Source organism: Plectropomus leopardus, chromosome 12, assembly GCF_026936395.1.
Source record: "Plectropomus leopardus strain MGB_pleo_1.0 chromosome 12, ASM2693639v1, whole genome shotgun sequence".
Lineage (NCBI taxonomy): Eukaryota > Metazoa > Chordata > Actinopteri > Perciformes > Serranidae > Plectropomus > Plectropomus leopardus.
Window position 1 is genome coordinate 35899093 of NC_142187.1, and position 20248 is coordinate 35919340.

The 20248-nt window shown below is 43.5% G+C and overlaps 1 protein-coding gene across 1 annotated transcript; it reads left to right on the forward strand.

Annotated features, from left to right (window-relative positions):
- The first annotated feature begins 1240 nt into the window (after window positions 1-1240).
- lamc2 (laminin, gamma 2) lies at window positions 1241-20082 on the forward strand. Its single transcript, XM_088086005.1, has 21 exons — window positions 1241-1429; window positions 6267-6443; window positions 6533-6650; window positions 6784-6899; window positions 7011-7142; window positions 7309-7498; window positions 9272-9384; window positions 10072-10464; window positions 11107-11340; window positions 11576-11712; window positions 12524-12680; window positions 13882-14087; window positions 14197-14276; window positions 14362-14499; window positions 15504-15648; window positions 15733-15882; window positions 16752-16866; window positions 17228-17424; window positions 17528-17686; window positions 17764-17863; window positions 18340-20082. The coding sequence occupies exons 1-21, from the start codon at window positions 1354-1356 to the stop codon at window positions 18591-18593; spliced, it is 3387 nt and encodes a 1128-aa protein (XP_087942131.1). The 5' UTR covers window positions 1241-1353; the 3' UTR covers window positions 18594-20082.
- The last annotated feature ends 166 nt before the right edge of the window (window positions 20083-20248 follow it).

Here is a 20248-nt window from a genome sequence, read left to right on the forward strand (position 1 = left end):
CTGCGGCGGTGTATTTGTGCAGTTCAGCGGTGGGGAAAGTGTTTGTGTAACCAGGCACTGGCAGGGTGTGTGTGATGGATCATAATGTGTGTGAGTGTGAGTAAGTGTGTGTGTGTGTGTGTATGTGTGTGTGTGTGAGGTTCAGGGTGTGTCTGCTCGGTCACACCTGCAGCCTCAGGACACAGTTTACACACGGAAACAGATTTAAAGCTCAACCTCTGGTGACACATAAACACAAACAAAGTGTTTGGACACACGAATCTCACCTGAGTAACATACACACACACACACACACACACTGAATCAGAAGGATTTCATAACAATCAGAAGAATTTTTTAAAAATCCCCAAATTATTGGAAAAATACTCCAAAAAGAAAATTATTAGTGAAATATTTTTTAAAAAAACCAAAAAAAACATAAAAATTTAAGAAATAAAAAATATTTTTAAAAAAGTGGAAAAAAAAACCAAACAAAGAGGAAAATATCTGAAAATCATGAGTAAAATATCTGACAATGATTGGAAAAATTAAGCAAGTGAAGTAAAATCATTTTTGTTTAATCAGAAAAAGCCCAGAAATTACAATCAACAAACCCACCGGACTCCATCTGAGAAGAACTGTTCGGAAAAGAACAAAGAAAACAGCAAAACAACATAAAAAAAACTATTAAAATCTGAAAATTTGTTAAAAGAACAAAAAATAACAAAATAACAACAGAGAAATATCCAAAAATTATTAGAAAAATACTTCGCACAATATTTTGTAACACCGTATGAAGATAAATACATAAAGAAAATGTATGATAATATTTAATTAATTTTTTTTTTTAAATCCATTCTGATTTATGTCTTTGTATCTTTTATTGGTTTATTCTTCATCTGAATTGTTATTTTGTGAGTTTTTATTCTGGATGGGTTTGGTTTTTGGTTTGGTTTGGGTTTGGTGCTTCACCTGCAGTAAAATGTGCTGTGGAAGTAAAGCTTTGCTCGCTTTTTTTGGTGCCTTTGTTCGGTTTGAACCAGCTGCTTCCAGACATCCTAATGATGAATTTTAATATTTTCTATTTGAGGAACAGAGCATGTATTCACTTTATAAAATGTAAATGTGGTGGCAGAGTCCCAGCAGACGTCCAGAACAACGCCCCGGACTGTCCCACACACACACACACTCAGTCATATCCTCTGACTGTGTGTGTGTGAATCACATGTGAGTGTGTGTCTCAGTATGCGCCTGCAGCGTGTACAGACCTGCAGCAGCAGAGGAGTTAAAAGTCGACGCTTTGAGGAGCTGCAGGAGTTTTTTCTGCAGCTCTGACGAGATCAGATCAGATTTTGGAGGATTCACACACACACGATGAGAAGCGGCTGGATTTCACTGTGCGGCGTCCTGGCCGCGGTCTGCGCCGTCCAGGCCACCTACACGTATTACTGTGAGTACCTGCGGGTTACCTGAGGGTTACCTGAGGGTTAACTGAGGGTTACCTGAGGCTCAGCTGAGGCTCAGCTGAGCTGCTTTCAGCGCTCTGAGGGTTTTTGCTCGGCGAGGTGGAGGGAGCTCGGATTTACAGCATCTGTAAACACATCAGCTGCTGTCACCTTTCCTCCTGATCCCTCACAGCGAGCTCCTCACCGCCTCACCTCAACCACACACACAACTGCTTTGCTTTCAGTATTAACCCTTTCAGTACCTGCTTTAATACTATTATTACACAGCAACATTGATTTTCATACATTATTATTTTTGTGCTGAGTCAAACACTCACACAGCTCTGCACACAAGGCGTGCTTTTCCAAATCAGGCTGGTAAAAATATTAGACATTTATATGGTTTTTTAAATTTTTCTGAGTTTTTTTTTTAATCATAAATATCAAATATTCATTGTTTTTCAGAATGTTAACCCTTTAAATTCCAGTGTTTTTTGTCATGATGCCACTATGTTTTTTAGATGAAAGAAACCCTTAAACAAAACAAAAAAATGAATTATTTTTCAATATATTACATGCTAAGTAGTAGTAGTAGTAGTTGTTGTTGTTGTTGTTGTAGCTGCTGACAGTCTGGGATCTGTCAGTGTGTGAGTGTAGCTGCTGACAGTCTGGGATATGTCAGTGTGTGAGTGTAGCTGCTGACAGTCTGGGATATGTCAGTGTGTGAGTGTAGCTGCTGACAGTCTGAGATATGTCAGTGTGTGAGTGTAGCTGCTGACAGTCTGGGAGATGTCAGTGTGTGAGTGTAGCTGCTGACAGTCTGGGAGATGTCAGTGTGTGAGTGTAGCTGCTGACAGTCTGGGATATGTCAGTGTGTGAGTGTAGCTGCTGACAGTCTGGGATATGTCAGTGTGTGAGTGTAGCTGCTGACAGTCTGGGATATGTCAGTGTGTGAGTGTAGCTGCTGACAGTCTGGGATATGTCAGTGATCAGCAGCTACATTGACTGTGACAGGTCACCTAGTGGAAATAGCATGTATTTCCTCCATATGCCAAATATGGTCAAAATGACCTCATCAGGTGGAAAATAGTCAAAATGACAAATTCAGAGTCAAAAGCCCAGAATGACACCCAGAAATAATACAAGTCCTGTTTTTCTGCTCTGATGGCTGTGGGATCAAAAATGTCAGTTTGAATGGGTTTCAATGGAGCATTTTTGGACCTGAACAGTCTGAATGTAACTATTTAGTTTCCACAGTGTATTTTAGACTTATTGTAGGAGCTGAGCTGCAAATTCACTGATTACACTCAGATACACAATCTGGATTACATTTAGGACACATGCATCAACACACACACAGTTATCACAACAGGAAGAAGAAAAGAGACTAAAATGAGACAAACGGTCACTAAAGGGTTAAATGAACTTGTTGAAAGCGTCTCTTCTGTCTCAGATCTCAATAAAGAGCAAAGTTCTTTAATTATACCTCTAAACCTCCATCATAAATCCACTATATCATAATTAAGGGAAGTCACTTCAGGTGAACATATGGTACATTTTTAACTCCTCGGCCTGACCTGACCCCCCGGGGAGGGAAGTTATTAACCCTGAAATAAATTCATTATTAACCCTGTTTTCTGTGTGCAGAGCGGTATGAGTGTGAGTATTTCACACTGCACAAAATATAATCATTCATAAAAATCAGTGTTGCTGCTGATCATTGACATTTCCCAGGCTGTGGCTCGAGTTAGCATGTATAGATAAAATATTCCTTTTTTCGTGGTTAAAAGAGAAATAATATATATATATTTTTTTGCACAGAGTGATACGAGTGTACGTTATATTAAAGCGGGTCCTGAGGTTTAAAATTCTTACCTTAAACAGTATAAAGTTTCTGATCTGTTAAAGAGAACATTAGTTTTGAATTTGGGTAGATGCGTATTTTGTTTCTGTTTTGGGATTGAGGTTTTATTTTTCCGTGTGGAGGCGGAGGCGTTTCTGGGTGTGACTGTTTTCTCTCTCAGAAACAGTCGCACAGTTTGTACGGTGTGTTGAGAGGAATCCTCTCAGACTCTGACAGAGTACCTGAGCTCCTGCGGCGGCGGCGGCGCCTCAGGTGAGCGTGAAGTCGTATCACAGAGTGAGTCATCAGCAGTGACGAGCAGCTCAATCACAGACATCTGAGCCGAACCTGCTCCAGACACCAGAGCAAACAGGCGCACCTTAACCTCGCTGCCCTCCGGACGCTGACATCCGTCTGTGTGGAAAAATGAATCACAGTCACAAAAAAATAACCAGCTATTATCAGGAAACCATCAGCTGGTACAAGACGCCTTTAACATTTTCAAGATGTCACTTTTACATTTGCAACAATTTTTGGACATTTCCAGATTTAATAATTCATCAGTCAGGGTTCAGACACATTTTCAGGGGCTGAATTTCAGATCTTTTCAAAGAACCCCAATAATATTTTGTTTTTCTTGGCCGGCTTTTTTCCAACATTAGATTTGAACATAACAGATTAAACTGTATTCAGAAGTTATAAAATTATAAAAAGATGACAAGAGAATGACCTGAAAATCTGTTATGTTTTTTAAAAAGAGAGATAAAATTATTGAAGTGCATTAAACAAAAAAAAGGATTTTTTTCAAAAATATAATAATAATAACAACGATACATTTAAAATGACAACAAGGAAATATGTACAGGTGTTTGTATATAAGCACTTTTTTTCAATGAATTCCTTTTTATTTTCTTTTATCTTAATGTTTTGGTTAAAATTTTCATTTTCTTTATTATTATACTTTTTTATTCATTTTTTAAATTTATATATTTTTTAACCGCTGTCATTGTGAATGGACAGAGGTGTGTGAGCCGCAGCAGATCAGCGAGGTAGCTGTCATGTGCTGCTCATGCGTGCAGTGACGTGCACGGGGCAGATGAGACAACTTTTTATGAAAATGGTCTTTTGAAAATTACATTCACTTTATACTACTTTTTACTACAGTTTCAATGTCTTTCTCCGTCACTCGACGGGTTTCCATTTACCCTCAAAATAGGCCTAATGGAAACACATCATAAACTCCTGTTTATCACACAAAAGTTTTAACTGTAGCATGAGGTGGTATTTTTAGATGATTTGAAAAAGCCTTTTCATGCAAACACTTTTTGGCTTTTGCAGCTCACATGATGGCAGTAATGAGACTTTATGGACGCAGCCTAACGTGGAAATGGATTGAGCTGAACTGAAATGAAACAGAGAGTCTAAAATAAGATTTACTGATGTGTGTTTTGCAGTGCGGCGGATGATTCACTCAGTCCTGGTTAATTCTTCCCTCTCATTCCTTCCTGCCCATCATTGCGTAACGTCATCACTAAACACTGTTTATGGGAATGAAATCCCCCCGGCTGCTCGCAGCAGCAACAAGCAGCGGCCTGTCGAAACTCTATCAGAATTTAAAACGGAGCTTTAATGCAGCCGGCGTCTCACTGCTGGAAAAGGTTTTATCAGATCTGCGGAGTGCTTCTGCGCGTGATGAGCACACGTGCGCCCGCTGCAGGCAGGCCGCTGGGTTGTTTCCTCAGAAGAGGCGTTGGCCGATTTGGGTGGGACTCTGTGGACGGGAGGGATTTGTCTGCAGGGCTTCAGGCGGGAAGGTGCAGCTCTCTGGGATTTCTGAACAAACCACAGAACTTACGAGGCGCCTCACACTCTGTAAACACTTCTGATGCTCGGTGAGCTTTTCGCTGAAAGACAAACTGTGATTTTGTCTCCATCTTCGGTCTGGTTAACTCTTTGCAATGATGCAACTTTAGGTCAGACTTCCACTAAATGTACCTTAAATATCTGGAGTGAGAAGAAAAAAGGAAAAAAATATTTTTCCTGACTTGGTGCTTGTTGGCGGGTTTTTGAAACGTGGCTAAACCTGCTGAAAGTAGACGACAGACTGCTTTCCCAGTGGAGCAGAGCTGTGTACACGGCTCTGCGGCAGACGGCCTTTGTTTTATATTCTCTCTGGTGTCACAAACAAGCTGGAAAACAGTCTCGTAAACAATGTTACCGTGGTAACTTTCAGTCTCTTGCTGCGTTCAAATGAAACTTGTGATTACGATGCAGGAAGTTGTGTACACCAATTCGTGAACTCTGGAGCTCTTCCAAAATATTCACCTGCGACGCTGTAAAGACGGGGGCGGTCATGAACTCTTCGTGTGAACACTGAAAATAAACACGAACCCATCTGCTGCATCTCTTTCAATCTCTTCTTGCATGACACGTTAAACTTCTGCTACGGTTTGGTATTTCGTTCACACGTCAATGGCGTTTGTGGGCCTGAAATCTTTTGAAACCGAGTTCCAGAGTGCGATCTTTTGATTAAACTTCTGTCACCGCCATGCGTGTGACATCACGGCCAACCTTCGAGCTGGCGCATGGTCTTCTGGCATGCATACTGCAGCATTTTCAGTTGTTTTCGGGGATCCGTGTACATAAGGATCGTTTTCAGTACGTTATGATATGAACGCAGATCCTTCTTTAAACGCAAAAGAAAGACTTTTCCAAAAACTCCTCCATCAGTACAAAAGTTGTGCAAACTTGTATTTAAGAAAATTTAACAAGCACTTTCCATTAAATGATCTGATCTTATTCTTGCTCCCTAGAGGACGAACCCTTAAATTGAAATAATAAAAAAAACATGTTTGACCTTCAGTGCAACATTTGTACTTTTCCAAACGGTGAAAGGACATAGTTTGACTTTCCACCCAAAAAACTGCAGAAATAATGAGGACCAATCAAAAACAGAAACTCTACATGAACAAACTAAACCTGACTCCTCCCTCCTGCAGCAATAGCACGTTGCGACTGTAACGGCAGATCTCGGTATTGCCTTCGGGACAAGTTGGGCCTGCACTGTGTCGACTGTCAAGGAAACACGGAGGGACGCCACTGCGAGCGCTGCAAGGATGGTTACCACATGGTGGGGGCGTCGCCGAGCTGCACGCCCTGCCGCTGCAACCTCACAGGTGAGACACAACATGTGACGCTCCCGCTGATCTGATGAAAAATGGTCATGCTGGACGTCAAAACTTGTTTTGTTTTTTTTGGTCTCCAGGTTCTGTCAGCGCCTCGTGTGACAGCAGGGGGCGCTGCAGCTGTAAAGAAGGCGTCACAGGAGATAAATGCGACCGCTGCCCAGACGGACCGATCGGACCCAACGGCTGCAAGCAAAGGTGAAGAACCTCTTTAGCTACGCTCAGCTTCTAGCAGTCACACGTAGTTAATCTTAATAGACAAAACTTTTCGCCTTTTACATTCACACGCAGTTTCTCTGGATAACTTCCTGTTGCTGGTTGTGTTTTTCAGACGTCAGCTCAGACAGGATTCTGGGAGTCAGGCCTGTTTCTGTTACGGTCACAGCAGCCGATGTTCAGTGCAGTCCGGTTTCTCCGTCTACAACATCACAACCACCTTCACCGACGGTAACCTGAACATCTGCACTTCACAATAAAAGACCCCAGAGTATTTCAGAAAATTCTGGGTTTGATTTCAAAATAAAAGTCTCTGAGAAGTTGTAACCATTGTGTTTTCAGGTCCAGACGGTTGGACGGCAGCGACGGCGCAGGGCGTCACCCCCGACAACGTTCACTTCCGCTGGTCACCGACTCACCAGGACCTGGAGGTCATCTCCAAAAACAGCCTGCCAGTTTACCTGTACGCCCCAGGTGAGAACAAGCCCCGCCTCCTTCATTCTCCCTCCATTATCGCCCCCTTTCCTTCCTTCCTTCATTCCTTTCCTCTCTCCATGTCTCCTTCTTCCCTTCCTCGTGTCTCTTTTCCTCCACTCATTTCCTCCCCTCCTGATCAGGTGTCTTGTCTCCTCCCCCTCAGCTCCTTACCTGGGGAATCAGTTGCTGAGTTACGGTCAGAACTTGTCCTTCTCGCTGCGTCTGGACCGTGGCGTCCGCCATCCGTCCACCAGCGACGTGATTGTGGAGGGCGGCGGCCTGCGAGTGTCAGCGTCGCTGGGTGAGCTGCGCTCTATCGTCCCCTGTGGACAGAAGATCAACTACAGCTTCAGGTGAGAGCCAGGACAGTCCGTCAGGGTCACCTCCGTCCACAAACCCCACCCACTGTACGGAGGCAACGTAATGCCAAAACATAACGAAAAAGAACAAAACCTGTTTTACGAATTTACCAACAAACACGACGTAGTTTGCAAATGAAAAACAGAATTAAAGGATGGCATTTTCTTTTACAAATATAAAACGTACCTAACAAAAAAAATGCACAACATATTTTTGTTTACATGCTTCAGAAACAAACACAAACAAACACAAACCAAAACAAATCTACTCAGACAAAAAAATATCATGTGACTTTTGGCAGTATTTTTCCCTCTTTTATTCAGTCTATAGCCCTCTTCATACAGGACAATTGATACATGGAGACCTAACCCTGAAAAAAAAGTTTGCATTTTCAAAGATTTTTTTTCTTTAACTTTTTTTTCTCTGAATGTTTGCCTTTTTTTCTTTTCTTTTTTTAAATTTTATGTTGGGGATTTTTTAAGAAAACATGTTCTCCAAACCCATTTTTTTTCTGCACATCATTTTCTGCCTCCGTCCTGCTCGAGAAATATGGAGGCTGGGGTGGAAATTAAAAATGAATGTTTTGACAGCATTTTGGGAGCAAATTGGGGAGGCTCATGTAAGTGCACAACAGGGAGAGCCATTCGCAGAGAGCGCACGCTCAAATCAAGAGAGCGAGATCTCAAAGACATGTTGGCAGCTCAGATTCAGACAGGACATCCAGGGTTTGACCTCGCTGGCTCTGAAACGTCTTCTTCGTTCGAGTGTGAACATTCCTGCTGTCAGAGAGGAAGAATCTGCTGCTGTAATCAGAGCAAGTAGGAACAAACTTCTCCTGCACAAAGAATCTGCAGCTGCCGAGACTCTGGCTCTGTTCACACCCGATTACTGCGCCACAGAGGCTGCATAGAAACACCGTGTTTGTTCCGGTAAAATCACCAAAATACAAAATATTTTCACTTGGCGTGCTGCAACACTAACCCGAGGCAACTCGAGCCTGGAGCCAGGAGCCAGGAGCCTGGAGCCTGGAGCCAGGAGCCTGGAGCCTGGAGCCAGGAGCCTGGAGCCTGGAGCCTGGAGCCGTATATTTAGCTAAAAACGGGCTTTGACGGGTTTTTTAAAATACTGTCGATGCATTTCTTTGCATATTTTGGCAGATTCTGCACGATGCACTTTTTTCTTTGACGGGGCCCCAGACGAGAGCTTTTTTTTGTTTTTAGGATTTTAAGACATCAGGGTCTCATCCCGAACCTCTGTAGGGGATCAAACTCTATTTTGATGCTTTTTTAATGAACTCTTGCACCTTATTTTCCCTGAAAAAACTTTTAATTATGAACAGTGTTGTTAAAAATATTAGTAGTTGTTGGTAATTATCGGAGTACTTTACAATATCACAATATTAGTGGTGGAATCAAAATAAGTATATTTAGTCAAGTACAAGTATGAACAGAATGACAGATTATTAGATCCACGGCTAATGATCATAGTTAGGGACTGTTTGTCATTTTTAAAGGAAAATGGTTCTGGCAATTTTTTATCTTCTTTATATTTTTTGATGATTTGTTTTCTGGTTAAATTTTTTGGGGATTTTTTTGTCTTTCAATGTTTTTGCCTTTTTTTTCTCCATAAATTTCTGCCCATTTTATTTCTTTCTTTAAAAAATTGTTTTTTTCTTAAAGAAAGCAGGCCCTCTAAACCTGCAGGCCTGCCAAAATAAGTAAAGTTTATTGTAAAGAGTGAAATTATATTTTCTGTTTGCTGAACAGACTGGATGAGCGGCCCAGCAGTAAGTGGAGGCCTCAGCTCTCCTCCTCACAGTTTCAGACGCTCCTGCAGAACATCACCGCCATCAAGATCCGGGCAACATTCGGCGACGATGGTGAGCTTCCTTTTACTACCATATTTTACTTTGCAATCACACGCACTCTCAATAACTAGAAACGTTTAACTTTTAGCAGTAACACGCACTTTCTCTCAGTGACTTTCGTTTTTTTCTATAGAAAGAAACTTTCAGCATTTAGCAATCATACGAATTTTTCTTTATAAGCAATAAATTTAAACTTTTAGCAATCACAGTTTTTTTTTGATAAGCAGTAACCATTAGCTCTTAGCAAAACCATGCAATTTCTTTCAAAAAGCAGAAACTTTCAGCTTTTAACAATCACACAGTTTTCTTATGAGCAGAAACTTTCATCTGGTAGAATTTTTAGAGTTTCTTTCAATAGACAGAAACTTTTATCCTTTTGCAATCACACGCAGTTTCCCTCGATTTCAGTAACTTTCAGCTTTTAGCAACAGCACAGTTTTTCTCTATAAACAGAAACTTTTCAGCATTTAAAAAACAAACGAGTTTCTCTGTATAAGCAATAAATTCCAACTTTTAACAATCACACAGTTTTCTGATGAGCAGAACAGCATGCACTACCTCGAAGTAACAGCGTTCACACGCAGGTCCTCCATAAAAAGACATTTTGAGTCACATTGTGATCTGTTCTCAAAAAAAAAAGATTTTACTGCTGAGTATTTGATGGGTGATCTTGGTTGATGTAATTATTGTGTTTTTCAGGACGTGGTTACCTCGACAACGTGCAGCTGGTTTCGGCTCGACGCGGCACCGGCGTCCCGGCCCCCTGGGTTCAGACCTGCAGCTGCCCGCAGGGTTACGAGGGCGACTTCTGCGAACGATGCTCGGCCGGTTTCAGACGCAGCGCCCCCGCACACGAAGCCTTCAGCACCTGCGAGCCCTGCAGCTGCGCAGGAGGCAGCTGCGACCCGCAGACCGGCGACTGTTACTCTGCCGACGAGACGCCCGGAGAGCGCAGCTGCGTCCACGGGTTTTACCGCGACCCCTGGCAGCCTCGCTCCTGTCTGAAGTGTCCCTGTCCGGACGGAGTGTCTTGCTCGCTGGCCGCCGGCGCTCTGGTGCCCCGGTGTGACCGCTGTCCGCCCGGCGCCACAGGTGAGGACAACTACATCACACCCTCACAACCACAGTAAAATACTCAGAAGTAATCAATCAGTAACTATCAGTGATAAAAATACTCAGTTACAAGTAAAAGTACTGCATTCAAACCCTTAGTTCAGTTAAAGTACAGAAGTATGATCAGCAAAATGTCCTAAAGTATAAAAAAGTAAATGCACTAAAGAAAAGCAGATATCTTTAACGAGACTTTGGGACATTTAGCAGACTTTTCTCTGGTGACAAAACCAGGTATTTTTGACCACATTTAGCCGACATTTTCCTGCTTTCATAAACAGGGTTTTTTAACAAGATATTTACAAAGTACTTTGTAAAGATTTTCTGGTAAAAAAAACTGTTTAAGAAATTTAACAGCATGTTTCTTGAAACAAAACTGGGTATTTGAAGCCAAAACAAACAGGAAATCTTCATTTGAAAAGTACCTCGTGACTAAAGCTGCCAAATATTGCAGTAAAACGTACAATATTTGCCTCTGAGATGTCATCGGTAGAAGTACAAAGTGGCCTTAAACTGGAATACTTCAAATTTCATACTTAAGGACAGTACTTGGGTAAATGTACTTAATTAAACACTGTAATTATTTGTAAATATGACTGATTCAAGTGTGTGTACCTTCCTCAGGTCCTCGCTGTGACGTCTGTCAGGAGGGCTTTTACGGTGGCCCTCCGAGGGGCGACGTGGTGCAGTCGACCTGCAGGCCCTGCCAGTGTAACGGCCACATTGACGTCAGCGTGGCGGGAAGCTGCGACCGCAGCAGCGGCGAATGTCTGAAGTGTCTGAACAACACGAAGGGGTGGAACTGTGATTCCTGTCAGCGAGGCTTCTACCACCGCCGGGCCGGCGACGCCTGCAAACGTAAGAACAGTCACTTAAAAATAAAGCGTGACTCTAATCTGAGGTTACTGATGATTGTAATAGTCAACTGTAAGTAACTGATTTCAGCCTCTATAACACGAGAATTTTCTCAGCATTACGATGACCTTTGAAGGCCTCGTTTGTATGAAGTTACATGAACATTTTATCTTTACGGGAATAAATGATGTGTCGAGCTGCTTAAACTCTAACAGCTGTTTCTTGTTTTGTGGCCCAGCGTGTGACTGCGACCTTCGGGGCTCAGAGTCTGATCAGTGCGATGACTCGGGTCAGTGTCGCTGCAGAGCGAACTTCGAGGGTCTGAAGTGTCAGAGGTCCAACTGTCCCGCCTGTTTCAGCCCCATCAAGAAAAAGGTACAAAAAGTGCACCGAGAAACACTTACTGGCATCGGCTTCAGGTCGTGGTGAACTCCCAAAATTTAACAGTTAAATGTCGATACGGACAAAAAACTAAGCGAATGTTTTCTGGTGTGCTCAAATATTTTGTCCAGAGGATTATTGGGTTTGTTAGTTCAGACTCAAGAGGTGTTGAAGGGGTTGTGATGAAAAGTGGTTCATCATTCATGTTCCCCTGAGGATGAACTGTGCAGTCATGAAAAACCTGGATAAGTCATGGACTTGTAAATAGCAGTTTCCAGGCCTGGAAAAGTTTTGGAAAAGTCATGAAATTAACAATAATTTCCATTTTTACAGTTTCTGGCTGATAAATGGTGTCTGTTCAGGGATCGCATCTTTTCTTAAATATCATCAAAAAACTTTAAATAAAAAAAGTTTAATAAAAAGATTAATAATAATTTAAAAAATCATTAAGAGTTAAAAAAAAAAGCCTTAAATAGTCAAAAACATTATATTGAAAAAAAAACTCAAAAAATGGAAAAAATATGGCATATTTGCAGTCAACAAAGTACAAATGCAGCAACAGGATACCTCGAGCATGATATTCAGCTGCAGAAGGATATCTAGACGGTAACATGTAGTCCACTGACGGAGCGGCAACATGTGACAAATCGGGATGAGAACGTGTTGCCGTGTGAACGACGAGCTCCACCTTCTGAGCCGCGGCGCCGTGTTACTATCTGAGGTTTCAGTGACGACATTGGAAAGAGGTCTGAAAAAACTGGTGTGTTGGAAACGGCAGCTCTCAGTGCTGAACTCTGTGTTTCAGATGGAGGCGTACGCTGCCAAACTGAAGGAGCTGGAGACGCTGTTCTCAAACATGGACGGAGGTCTGAAACCCGGCAACAGCGCCGAGCTGGAGGCCGCCCTGAGAGCCGCCGAGGAGCTGGTGGACGACCTGCAGGACGACACCGAGCTGCTCGCAGGTAACACAACACCTTTATGTTGCCATAGATACAGCCAATAGAGGCACTAGAGGGCGGAGTCAAGCGGTTTCACGCAACAACAAACGAGGCGACAGCGGAGGGCGTAATGATGAAGGTTTTAACGGAGGCAGCGTTATAGACCGTGGCACTCTATGAGATCATTAACCCTTAGGGCCCGATTTAATATTACTCACTCTTCTCGCTCTGAACACAAAATGCACTTTTCAAAATGAAAAAGTATTAAACATGAATATTATTTTCTACTTTCATTGAGTCTATTTTTTAACCAGCATCAGTCCTAATCATGAATATCAAATATTCATTAATTTTCAGAATTTGATGTCATGATGCCACTATGTTTTTAGAAAAAACACAAAAATGAATGATGTTAAGTGTCCCCCTAATCAGTGTGTGAGTGTAGCTGCTGACAGTCTGGGATATGTCAGTGTGTGAGTGTAGCTGCTGACAGTCTGGGATATGTCAGTGTGTGAGAGTAGCTGCTGACAGTCTGGGATATGTCAGTGTGTGAGTGTAGCTGCTGACAGTCTGGGATATGTCAGTGTGTGAGTGTAGCTGCTGACAGTCTGGGATATGTCAGTGATCAGCAGCTACATTGACTGTGACAGGTCACCTAGTGGAAATAGCATGTATTTCCTCCATATGCCAAATATGGTCAAAATGACCTCACCAGGTGGAAAATAGTCAAAATGACAAATTCAGAGTCAAAAGCCCAGAATGACACCCAGAAATAATACAAGTCCTGTTTTTCTGCTCTGATGGCTGTGGGATCAAAAATGTCAGTTTGAATGGGTTTCAATGGAGCATTTTTGGACCTGAACAGTCTGAATGTAACTATTTAGTTTCCACAGTGTATTTTAGACTTATTGTAGGAGCTGAGCTGCAAATTCACTGATTACACTCAAATACACAATCTGGACTACATTTAGGACACATGCATCAACACACACACAGTTATCACAACAGGAAGAAGAAAAGAGACTAAAATGAGACAAACAGGCCCTAAAGGGTTAAAAACTGATTCTCTAAATCTTCTAGTCTCTTGCAATTGTGCTCAGGGTTCAAAGGGTTAAACACTGAAAGGTGTCTGATACCTGAGGCCACATCAGTTTAGTTGTGCTGCTTTCAGAGGGTTAAAAAACTCTGAATGTACGGATGACATCATACCGGCTGTGTCCAATAGGATTGGAGAAGAACCTGCAGGGCCGCCTGGCGTCCATCAGCAAGAGTCAGCTCGCCGAGGGGCAGGACATCCTGAACATCGCCGACGCCGCCGATGACATCAAACAGCGACAGCAGACATATAAGTCGAAGGTGGACGATGTCCGGAGTCTGATCGACGAGATGAAAGGCAAACTGACGGACGCCAAAGACGACCTCAGATCAGCTGTAAGACAATAGCAGGATGATGTCACACCAACATGTGGTCACAATGACACATCTGTACTTTAAATGTCTCTCTAATCACGATAATATCGGCCTGCTTCCTTCCTGTCAGGAGATTCCCGTCGGAGACGCTCCGTCTGTCCCGAACCCTTTCTCCTCTCTGGTGCAGGCCGCCAACAGTCTGGCTGATAAGTAAGACCATCGTGTTCACTCACGGTGTTATTCATACTCTGATGAGATGTTTGTGTCACTTCCTGTCTGTCTGTCCGTCCTGCAGACATCAGACGACGGCGGGCGCCGTGGAGCGAAGCGCCAACGACGCTCTGAGTGACTCGGAGAAGAGTCTGAATCTGGTCCGAGGTCTCATGAACAAAGAGAACAAAGTCAAAGAGCTGATCGGAGGTCTGAAATCAATGTGAGTCTCTTCTGTCCATCTCAGATTTTTCTTTTTTACCAAAAGGTGTGAAGAGCAGTGATACTCAACGTCTGGCACGCGGGCCAAATCTGGTCCTCCATATGGTGCCGGGTGGCAATATTCTAATTTTAAATCCTAGAAATGTCCTAAAATCTTAAAAATGTCCTAAAATCCTCAAAATGACCCAGAATCCTAGAAACGTGGGGAGGACACTAAGAGACATCAGCGCTCTGCTGGACAACATGAGTGAGTTCAGGAAAGTGAATCTGATTTTGGGGCGTCTTCTGGCTCAGACTGTGCGCCCGAGGCTTCTGCAGCGGCCGGGATCCTGTCCGACCTGCGGCCCTTTGCTGTGTGTCCTTCCCCGCGTCCCACCTGTCCCATCTCTCTTCAGCTGTCCTAAAAATAATTGCCCCAGAAAAATAATAATGAAATCTAACCAAAATCTGATCAAATCGTGTTTCCTTTAGGGTCGAATCATCTAAGAATCAGAATCGTACTGTTTTTGTTAGAACGAGTCGTTTATATCTTCAGGGCGAGCTGGTCCTCGTCTACGGAGATCGCCCAGAAGGGACAAACCAAACGCTGCTCACAGAGGCGTTTACACGTCGACCACCGCCGACCAGCAGCCAATCTGTGGCGAGCAGCGTCACAAAAACACAGAGCTTATCGTAGGCGTCACGGAGGTCAAATAATCGTTAATACATTACAGCAATTTTGGAATAATTGTTCGTATGTCTCCAAACAAAATTATTGTACAAATATGATAATTATTGTACAAGTACGACAAAAAGCATGGACTCTACAGCGCCGTCTGTGTGTGACAAAGTGTGTGTGTGTATGTGTGTGTGCGTGTGTGCGTGCGCTTGCGCGTGCGTGTGTGTATGTGTGTGTATGTGTGTGTATGTGTGTGTGCGTGCGCGTGTCTGTGTGCGTGTGTGCGTGTGTGCGTGTGCGTGCGTGCGTGCGTGCGTGTGTGCGTGTGTGTGTGTGTGTGTGTGCAGGTACGATAAGACCTCCTTCCAGGTGAAGGGTTTGGAGAACCAAGCCATCCGGCTGAGCGGCGAGGCCAAAGACGAGAGCAAAATGGCAGACAGCATGCTGAAAGACATCGCCAGCATGGAGCGAAACTTCCCAGCAGCCCTGAAGGTAACAAACCCCGCCCCCCCCCAAAAAAACAAAAACAAAAACATTCATGAGTGAGTTCTCACTCTGCTCTCCCATCATGCTCAGGGGCAGGTGGACACCATGGTCTCCAGGTTGGACGACATGAGGCAGGCGGTGGACGGGGACATCGAGGACATTGAGGCGCTGAGGGACGACATGCTGCGAGACAACGCCGCCACCGAGGACCTGCTGAGGAGGGGCAGGGCCTCTCAGAAGGTACTACAGCATGACAGGAGGCCAGGGGCCAGGCACAGGGGCCCCAGACCGCAGGAACTGCTCCTGTGGGACAATTTCTGTGAACTTTTAGAGCGTGAGACATGTCCCCACCTCGAGGGGGGTACTTCAGTGCGGCCCCGAAAGTCTTAGAAATGTCCTAAAATCCAAGAAACTTCCCTAAATTTCGGGCCATTTTAATGCTGTGATGTTGGAAAGTCATTCTTCTGACTTCCAAAATTCACAAAATTAATAAAGTTAAAAATTATTAAAACTACAAGACATTTTTTTGTGTGTGTTTTTAAAAAAATAAAAATAAACAAGGCAAACAAGACTTGGAAAAGATGTTTAAAAAACATAATGAAGGAAAGAAGAAAAGAGGAAGAAAAAAGAAAAACAAAAATGAATGAATGAAAATTCAATTTCATAATTCTGTAAGGTCATTTCAAATATGGAATTATGATTATTATAAATACAGTTCTTCTCTGACTTGGGGGCCGAGCGCAGGGGCCCCAAACACGTTTCCTGTAATATTTGCACCGCCGAGTCAGTCAGAGTGATGTCACTGACGGACGGAGCTCGCCGTCTGACACGATTCAACGTGTTGCACGGCCTGACGAAAACACGACGAGGGCCGACAGAGCAGGACGCACCGTAAAGACCAGGGGACAGACGCTCACAGATGTACGTCCATCAGCTCGGTGTGTTTAGCTGTCTCTTTCCTCGAGTCGTCGCTGTGCGTTTCGCATCATTTCAGCGCCGTCCAAATGACACAAACACACAAAGATGAAACACGAGGGAGAGTAGTTCAGGTGGTCTTTGCTTCTTGTCTCAGTCATGTCCATGTCCATGTCCATGTGGTCCCTCTGCAGGAGGCCGGCAAGCTGCTGGACAGAGTCAATGTCGCCAAGATGGACACCGAGGACGCCCTGAGACGCATCAACACCAACACCGATGAACTGGACAACGCCCTCAACAACCTCAGAGGTAGACAAACTGACTGAGGGACAGACAGAGAGACAGACTGATGGACAGAGAGACAGACAGACTGATGGATGGAGGGACAGACTGATAGACAGAGAAAGAGAGAGAGAGAGGTGGACAGACAGACACAGAGACAAAAAGAAAGATGGACAGACAGAAAGACAGACTGACAGATGGACAGAGAGTCAAAGAGAGAGACTGACGGACAGAAAGAAAGAGAGACAAATGAGCAGACAGAGAGAGAGAGACACACAGAAAGACAAAGAGACAGATAGATAGACTGATGGACAGACAGAGAGACAGACAGATGGATGAAGAGACACTCTCTGTGTCCTCTCTGACTCGTCCTCATCCTCTTCCGCAGGGTTTGACCAGCAGATCGACGTCAATAAAGCTGAGGCCGACGCCGCCATCAAGCTCCTTCCTGGCATCAGCTCCATCATCCAGGAGGCCGTCAGGGACAACGCTGAGACCACGTCTCTGCTGAGGGACGTGTCCGGAGGCTACAACGACGCCCTTGGAACCTTCAACGTCCTGGAGAACAAGGTTAACGACCTGGAGGTAACAACCAATCACCAGCTGTCTTATCAACACAACAGGAAATGATGGTGAGACGGATGCCAGCGTCTCCGCTCTGTGTTGACTAAGTGTCTTCACTCTGCAGGGGACATTTAGGTCTTTGCCGCCTTATGACGGTCTGCTGATTGAAGCCACCAAACTGAACAAGGACGCACTGGACCTGAAGACGAAGGCGCTGGGAGTTGCTGGAGACCTGTCCTCAAGGCTGGACAGCGCCCAGAGGCTGGAGATGGACGCCCAGCAGGTCGAGTGTCCGACCAGAGACAGCATGTCGGGACAAAGAGTCTCACAAAGTAAACCGTGTGCTTTTTTCCTCTGCAGGCTGCTGATGGAGCGGTTGCAGCGTTCAACAACGCCAGACAGACCAGAGACGCCGTGGGAATGACACTGAAGGACATCAACGCTCTTCTGGACAAGATGAGTGAGTTCAGAGTCCAGAAATACTGTCCAATCCGTTTGTTTAGATCATCCTAAAATCCTAACTGACCAAAAACCCTAGACACATCCTAAAATCCTACAAACATCCTAAAATTCGAGAAATGTCCTAAAGCAACGTGAAAATCTTAAAAATGTCCAAAAATCCTCGAAAAGTCTTAAAATCCAAGAAATATCCTCAAATCTTTGAAGGAAACATGCCTCCTTAGCCCACAGTCTCACGGGTTTGGAAAGCAGTTTAAAATCAGCAATAAAATATTTTCAAAATACAGCGATTTAATTATGAAGACTACTCATATTTTTAACATCACAATTTATAATCAAATTTAAAATAAAAGCTGTTTTCAGGGTAAATAAGGTGCCAGAGAGCAGAAAAAGCATGAAAATAGAGCTTGTTCTTGAAAAAGGAGGATCCCCCCCCCCAACTCACCGTCTATGTCCGTTCTCTCTCCCCGTCCTCAGACCAGCCGGGGACTGTGGACGAAGACGAGCTGAAGAGGCTGGAGGACAGCGTGGCCGACGCTCAGAGGGACGTGGAGGGGAATCTGAGGCCGCGGCTCAGGATCATGGAGGACCAAGAGGATGCCTACCGCCGCCGCCTCAACAGCATCAATGTGGACATCGATAAGATCCTGGGAGACATCACTAACCTGGAGGACATCTTGAAGGCCATCCCTGAAGGCTGCTTTAACAGCCGCCGCGACGAGGAGCCCTGAGGACGCCCGAGACCACTAACAGCACCTGCTGGTCCAACGAGACACCTCCTGCTCCCATTTAACTCAGCATTTTGTTTCTTGTTAAAAACACTGTTTGCGTCATCGGCCTGCTGCAGTTATTGATCACAGTCATGTTTAATGATAAGAAAGATATCACAAATTGATATTAAAAATCTATATTTTTATAGCATCTTTCTTGGGCAAAGTGTGAATACTGAGACGAGTATTTTTAGTCTCTTTACAACACAAACTTTTATTTTATTGTGTGAATCAAACACAAGTGAAAAACTCACCGCTTACAGCTGCTGATGAAATATATCTCTGGAGCTTCTCGCTGTCGGACCTCGTTACACTTCAAATTAAAAGTTTAAAAGTTCTCTGAGGCTCATGAAGACCGGATCTCTGGCTTGTTGAGCATTATTTTGGATTTGTAGATAAATCTGAATCTTTTATTTCTCCTCCAAAGTTGGATCAGATGTTCCTCTCACATATCGCGTCTCATGCAGCAACACGCTCAGAAATTTTGTCTTATATTTTTCTCGTCATGAGATGTCAAATCCAGAAGCATCAAACCTTGTAAACCATCCAGATCTGCTCCGACCAGGTGAGCTCAATGATCATCAGCAACCTGTCAGCTCAGGAAACGCCCCCGAAACACCATATAAGGACAGGTGTGGTGCCGTGTGCAAAGACTCTGAACCACAGAATTGGAGGGATGACACCAAAAAATAAGTTAATGCATTTTAAAAAATAGAAAATAAAAAAGACTGCAGAGAGAAGGTCTTCTGCTTAAGTCACCTTCAGCTTAACCCTTTAAAAGAGAGCCAACTGCTTTGATTTCTTTCAAAAACATGAGAAGAAGACAAGAAGCAACTTAACTAGCCATGGCCCAAAGATCAGCAAGAAATCAGTTAAAACAAAATTACCTGAAAATAAGCAACAGAGAGTGGGAGAGAGGGAAAAAATAAAATAAGTTACCAGCAAGACGGCTCATTGTTGCTGATTTGTAGTGTTTTTTTTTTCAGTACTACGGAAAAAACAGAATGATTAACAAAAAGATCACTTGAGATAGATTTGGTGTTTTAAAAAGTTGTTTCTGCAGATCAGCTCGTTTAATATGTTAAATAAAAAAAAAACATACAGAAAATTTAACGTGCAAATGTTTTAGCATTATTGCACATAGTAACTACTGATAACCATCTTTTTTCTTTGTTTTTGAACACGTCATAACGCCATAATAAACGACCCCTGCGGGTTGATTGGTATAAAAAATATTCAGAGCCCGTATCTAACTTTGGTTTTTGATGTATATTTTTCTGTTTATGTTTGTGAGAGTGTGAATGTATTTATAAGTGTACATACAGGACATCAGGCCGTTTTTAGAAATCTTTTTTAACTTCAGTGTTTTTATTTGTTCTGTCATCATTTAAGTGCCTTAGCAGCAGAGATGTTTCTTTGTCACAGCTTTAAATAAACCTGCTGCACTTTATTCTGTTTCACGTTTTAATTGTTATCGTTAGCGTTTTATCGCCCAGCCCTAACGGACAGTAAAGGAGAGAGTAGAAAATCGTACACTTCTCTGTACAGCTTGCATTCAAACATGCAGGAGTGAGGGAGATGCCACCGTAGTAATGGCGATTTGTTTACTTCCAGTA